We start from the raw sequence: 6,618 nt of genomic DNA on the forward strand, positions 1-6,618 counted from the left end.
GATGGCCCCCTGAAAAGGACGAGACCTTCGCTCCTACATTTCGTTCAATAGGCTTATTTAGTGACTCTAGTAGAACCCAGCCTTCCCGTTCCGATTTGCTTCGGTTTCACTCTGCTTGCCAACGTCATGATGACGTTTGTCTGGTAGAGGTCTATTTGAAAAAGTTCCAGGGAGCAGCACGCACCATGGCAGGGCGTGCCGTGAAATGCGGGAAAACTATAGAAGACGATAGGAAAAGCGAGGCATACACATGTTTTCCCCGGTAACTCCCAGCCTGCGTCACGACTGCCACAGTGGCGCTGCGTGTTAGAGGAAGCGAACTTCGAGGAGCAATGTTGCCAGACGTGTGCCAGATTGCGCACAATATGACGTCACACTTGTCAAGACTAGAAATCCATTTTATGATACTTCCTCGTCACAAATAGAAGAAAATACTTTGGGAGAACGCAATGCGACACACGTAGAATTGTAGATTACATAAATTAGGTAGGATCATGAACACAAGATAATTGGTTGGTAGTAGCGTTATGCATACTTCCCTCTATCAGTACTTCTGGTGGACAAATCTCGATTTGCCTCTTTTGTTAAGTGGGTTTAGGTGGGAGGGCTTAAACGCACCCTCCCCAAGCAGCAAGAAAGAACGGGGCTCTAGCGTTACACGGTTTTTACCGCGTTTGGTGCTCCGGCACTTTCGACGAGCCTGATATCGGAAGTGAAACACCTCGATTGCAAGGACTACAGAAGCGATGCTGAAGCCTCCCAGCAAGATGAACACTGCGCTAACAAGATCTGACGTGGTCAGGGGAGAGAAATTGCCATCATCATCAGGCAGGACCCGTGGGAAGTTGCGAAAGGCGTCGTCCCGTAGCCACTTTGTGAAGTGACCGGTCTCCAAGAACCTCTGCGCCCTAGATATAGGAATACAAGGAAGAAAACGTCGTGTCAAACGCTTGCGTATGGCTAACCAATCCCGCTGTCTACATTACGAGCACGCGCTGAACGATGATTCGCAGAGACGAAAGCGTCGGACTATCCAGACCCCCTTATACACCCTAAACGTTTGGCCACACACCCCTAACCTTTTTCCCTATGCACCTCTACAAAGAACCCTTACTATTTCAGATTTATACACATGTCAGTAATGATACGGTAAGCTGTTATGACTTAACTGTAATAATGACCCCCCCCCTCCCATATTTTGCAACACCCCTCCGTGCTTGCGATTCTGGATAAACCACTGGGACTATATACAGAGGCGCCACAATCAGGACCGTCCAGGGACGTAACCTTTGGACCGCTTGGGCCCCCGTGTAGTTTTTACAGTACTGTTTTCTTTTTTCTTTTTTTGTTATAAAGTAATTTGGCAACATGCATTGCGCATTCATAATGTGATACTGGGCCTTCGAACACTGCATAGACAAGAGAACGAAGCGCGGCGTTTCCGTACTGCAGGTTCCTTTGTTCGATTGCCCCGCATGTCAGCTTGGACCACATGAACACCCCGCCATTTCATGATGTTAGGGCTCCACGAGAATGGGGCAGCGCGGTACTCGTGTCACGAAGGCGCCTAAACAATAACGCGACACATGGAAGACAATGCTCCACTTGTGATTGCTATGCCTCGACCATATTACGTCGCGTTGTTGGGAGTGCATAGGTATCTCTCACACAGTGTCGATATGTGGCCTGTAGAAGCAGTTCCTCTGGAAGACCATGGACATATAAGCGTTCCCCATGTGCCCGGTAGACACCTTCACGGTGGTGGCCTTCAAATCTGACAGAGCAGCGACCAGACCCATTCTGGTGTCGATGTAGCCGTAATTTTCGTGAATAGCCTTCTCAAGACCGAGGGCCTTGCCAGGAATCAACAGGTCGTAATCTTCGTCCAGCAAACGTCGGATAAGCATCATGATGGTTGACGTCGACGACTGCAGCGAACAATGCCATACATGATTCTCCCATATTCGTTACTGGAACGCCAGTAAGCAGGGCATAGGAAGTAAAAAAAAAAAAAATTGCTAATGCTATTGCCTGTGTCGCACAATCGGTAGGAGTAGTGAAATGCGTGATTACAGTAAGAAATACGATTTTTTTTTTGCATTCGCATCATGAAGGACACATCAAATGTGTACCTGCACTACAGGGTTGAACCAGTGCACTTATAATGTGAGTGAATATTTAAACCGTCCCCTTGCCTGCACGGCTGAGACTATACCTGGATGAGCCAAGCTTGCGCTGTTCCATTGGCAGTGCCGGCTCTCATCTTCCCGCCCTTTATGGCCTCCTCCAGCTGACTCACAGTGTTTATGTCCTTCTCGTACTGAGGTACGCTGAGCACTGCAAGTAGGACGCAGCAGTACGCCTGTGCTAACACAACCGCAAGAACCAGCCATGTGCCACGGAAGATACGATAGCTGGTAGTTTGATATTCCGAACGCCATCCGCCTGCAGTTAGGCGAGAAATTACCTTCGAGGACAAGCCCGTGAGCTCTATAGATGGAGCACGACCCGAAGAGTAACGTACACAATTTGCATGCAGTATAGCACATTCGCCGGAGAGCATACAGGCTGAAACTGATGAATGACAGATTAAAAGAGCCTTACTCTGGTAGGCGAGTGTGGCCAGTAAGAGCCACAAGTCTGGTACTTGGCCGACCAGAGAGTGACCTGGAGTCCAGCGTTTTAGGAGTCGCAGTACGATAGCGCCCACGGCAAGCGATGCCAGAAGGCTCAGCCAGACCTAGAAAATAAATCATCTCGATACCCTGCTCACTAAATAATGCGTCAATCGAGGTGATACTCCTCGGCCCCTCCACTGTCGGCGTCAGTGAGGGAAGAAAGAAAAGACTGCGTTTTCAGATCGCTACATTGAACGTCTTGTGAGTGCACCATATCATACTGTAAAAAAGCCTGCGTATGGGCAGAGGGACTCAAAGAGTCCTTCTGTCTCGTCCGTTATCCTTTTTTGCCCAAACTCAGGCTCTATACAGTTACGCTTATGCACGAATGCTTCAACGTGCTTGCGCATGTTTATCACCAGCTTTGAGCTAATTTACGCGATCTCTCCCCATACGGCACACGGCACTTCCACGGTCATACCGAACAGTACTTTGTAGCAACTAAAACAAAAGCCTGTCGTTTTGCCATCCGGCATGGCCTTTGAGCTCTCTTATTTGCAAATATTTATAGAAACGACGAGTTAGACTTCTATACCACGGAACAGGAGGGTCCGCCATGTTACTGATCGCTGATCTTATTTGCGGACGTTAAGAAATCGCTCTATGTGTGTTCCTGAACACGACAATCGTCTTCCCTCCCACCTGCGCTGGGACTCCTGTGACTTGCTCGCATCAGTCAAGGAGACAGAAATAATGTAAGCGGTATTTTTATCGGCGAATGACGTGCTTTTAGAGGGCGCAGTGAAGGCTGTGGAAGACCCGCGAGAACTTTCTTCCACGTGTCATATCACCTAAGCCACGATGGCGGTGCGGTCTTGAAAGTCTCGAATGAAGCAAGAGTGGGACGCACAAACGCTCGCCTATGTGCCCAAATACAGGAGACTGAGCATCACCAAATATCGAAAACCACACGATAGATGCAATGCGTCATGCAAGGTGCCCTACACCACGGATTTGTATTAGTGATACAAAACTATCGATAAATTGGCTATCGATAAATCTATAGTTTTTTCAAAACAATCGATACTGTCGAAAAACTATCGATAGTCGACTATAGTCTATAGTCGACTATCGATACGGCGGGTTGTTGACTATCGATAGTTTTACGATAATCGACCATAGATAGCACTGTTTTTTCGTTTGTCTTTACTATCGATAGCAAGATATTTGGTTCTCACTATGGATGCTTCCGTTCCCGTCTTCGTTTTCGCACTGGCACAATACGACAACGAAAGCAGAGCCACGTGCGACACTTAGCTGTAATGTACGGATGATGCACTAGCATTGCAACCAGCGAAAAAGATGCTCATCAGAATCATCGCGATGCGATTGCGATGCCACGATCAATCCAATTCAGAGGGTACGTCGTGACCTTGTGGATGGTTTGAGCGGCATCAGATGCTCAAGGTTAGTGTCGGAGGTAAAACTGCTCCGAGTTCTATTGTGAAACTTGTAGAAATGAGGCGTTTTCTTTTTCTTAGGGATGTGCCAACCGACTCGGGGTTACGAATCCCAGCGCCCAGAACGGCGAATCGAGTCCATCTTTCGAATCCACCAACCACGTTTGTTCCTTTCTTTTTCGAACTGGCGACTCCGCAGTCCGCGAAAGCCTCATTGACCGACGGGTGTTTTCTTGTTTCTTTGTTTCCACTGCTCTGGACTGAGAGAGTTCAGGTACTGTTACATTACAAGTTTAAAAGTAATATCATTTTGCTTTCGATTGTTGCTTAGTTTTATGAAAATAATCCAGATTCTCGAATTTATGTACTTGCAGATGAACAATACGTTAAACAGATTACGTTTGAGAAGAACTAGTATATGAGTATATTTGCTCACGAAACTGAAGTATCATTTAATTTGTTTTTCATCAAACAAGTGTATCATATCTGCTTCAAAACACTTTTCAGTATGGGCTTTTTTTTTTTTTTTTTTGTCTTGGCGTTTTAAACTCTTTTTAAAGAAAGGATTCGAGAGATTCAAGATTCGTAAGATTCGAGGATTCGCAGAACCCTCCTTGGATTCGGATTCGGATTTGAAAAATTCTGGATTCGTCCTATCTCTACTTTTTCTATTTTTATCTGCTACCCCATAGTTTCCCGATAGCTGATTATCGATCGCGTACTATCCATTGTTCTTTTCTATTCCATGTTTCTTTTTCTTCTTTTTTTTTATACTATCGACAGTCGATATCGATATAGCGCTATCGTTAGTTTTGCATCACTAGTTTGTGTACAGTTTCCGCTACCCGACGAGTATAACCGACGGAAGTTACCTGGATTCGAAAGGGTTGCACTATGGCTTGTGTGAAGGGCATCCGTCTGGGCACTTTTGTGACGAAGGCGAAGCAGTCCACAATGTAAGGGTAAATGTAGTCGACGTACTTGACCCTGTTGTAGAAGATGCTGAGGCCGCCCAAGGAGACATCTACTTCCTAACGAACGTCAGATAAGACAACGCGGACTGCCCCTATCACAACACACAGAATACCTTTCGGTGCACCATGCCAATCATGCCGCTCCAGCGTTCGCCATCCACGCCTCCAAATTTTCTCTCCGGGTTTGGCACCAACGTGAACCTGCAACGACCACGAAATTACGTGACATCGTTGCTGCAACATTTGACGGCCGGTAAGGTCATGTAACGCCGGCTGTGCTTAAGCATAGCACGGTACAATGCCAAGTGTTCTCCAACTTATGTTCTCCGGTATGAGAGAGGGTACTCACGTGAAATTGAAATGTTGGGAGAGGGTAGATAGAAATGTCATTTCGAAGCCGTCAAAGCAACGTTCCGGTGTTGTGCAAAAGTCCTTGTGAACACTTTGAAGCCTTGAGTGAGGAGGATTCTGGAATAATTGGGTCTACGTCCATGCATCAGGGCTATCATTAACACACTACTCGTTTGAGTCCCATAGCCCAGTCTATAGGATGCGCGTAACAGATTTGTGCTGACCAGTCGCATAGCTATGGGTGCTTGGGGGAAGGGAGGATCCACTGTGACGATCGCGAAAGGTGTTGCAGTTACCGGCGTCTATCTGAGCAGCGTTCTTGAACAGTTTTGAAATTATGAGCTTTTCAAACTAGTACGTACTTCCAATCTCGTGACACGGCCTCACCGGTCATGACACCCCGCATATGTAAATCACATTAAACGATTAAACATTCTATATTTTATATCTGATTTCGCTGTATGCGCAGGTATGTATGTACTCCGAATCTGCGTTGGGGGGGGGGGGGGGGTCGTGTCGCGATCCCTACCTTGGAGGTCTGGCTACGCCACTGGTGTTGACTGCCTATGTGATTTTGTTCGATCGTCTTACGTGAAGAGTACCGATGAACATATGTAGTCCGCTTAGCGACTGGTGAAGCTGCCAGTATCCATGGTCACGGTGGGCGAGGCCGCACATGCTGCAGGATACATTACATTCCCTGGCTATCCAAAGGCGTACCGACGGCCCACCAATATATCTATGTTTCTCTACCTGCGTTCAAAACGGATGACCTTTAGACCTTCGTATACAGAAATAAGCAGGTGGCGAGCATACCAGGTATTTGCTGTGTACCCTGCCCAAGTCTAAGTTGATGAGCAAGGCATCGCAACAGTTGAACTGCAAGGAGGACTCTACTGGACTGCCGAGCACTGCCGACATGTTCCAAAAGCTCACGTGGCAGAGCATGCCCAAATGTGCGTTGAGAGTGTTCTGCACGACAGCGGACAAGAACGGAATATATCGTGTATTCGCACGAGCGACGTTTTTCAGAATACTCCGACCGAAGATGCAAAAAACGTCATAGGTTCCTGCTGTCACGTGAGCGCGAGCACTCAACGTCCTGTCTTCACGTGCACTTCACGTGCCTTGCTAACCTTAGGGAATCCTGCGACACAGCCGTAATATATTCCGTAGCAGACGACAGGCAAACACGCTAATGACGTCGTCTGCTAA

General features: G+C 47.2%; 1 protein-coding gene across 1 annotated transcript; it reads right to left on the minus strand.

Moving 5' to 3' along the window:
- Positions 1-445: 445 nt before the first annotated feature.
- On the minus strand, positions 446-6,121 carry LOC135395319 (glutamate receptor U1-like). Its single transcript, XM_064626549.1, has 8 exons — positions 5,995-6,121; positions 5,402-5,520; positions 5,166-5,253; positions 4,951-5,109; positions 2,605-2,740; positions 2,216-2,445; positions 1,669-1,928; positions 446-908 (listed from the first exon to the last, which is right to left on the minus strand). The coding sequence occupies exons 1-8, from the start codon at positions 6,079-6,081 to the stop codon at positions 545-547; spliced, it is 1,443 nt and encodes a 480-aa protein (XP_064482619.1). The 5' UTR covers positions 6,082-6,121; the 3' UTR covers positions 446-544.
- Positions 6,122-6,618: the final 497 nt, after the last annotated feature.

Source organism: Ornithodoros turicata, chromosome 5, assembly GCF_037126465.1.
Source record: "Ornithodoros turicata isolate Travis chromosome 5, ASM3712646v1, whole genome shotgun sequence".
NCBI classification, from domain to species: Eukaryota; Metazoa; Arthropoda; class Arachnida; order Ixodida; family Argasidae; genus Ornithodoros; species Ornithodoros turicata.

What these genes read in the sequence shown, in the direction of transcription:
- LOC135395319 (XM_064626549.1), bottom strand. Translation starts at nt 6,081, where the DNA reads ATGTGCGGCCTCGCCCACCGTGACCATGGATACTGGCAGCTTCACCAG. An exon ending in TTGGCATGGTGCACCGAAAG is followed by an intron (nt 5,110 to 5,165) that starts GTATTCTGTGTG and finishes GACGTTCGTTAG; the next exon opens with GAAGTAGATGTCTCCTTGGG. An exon ending in CGCAAGCTTGGCTCATCCAG is followed by an intron (nt 1,929 to 2,215) that starts GTATAGTCTCAG and finishes TGTTCGCTGCAG; the next exon opens with TCGTCGACGTCAACCATCAT.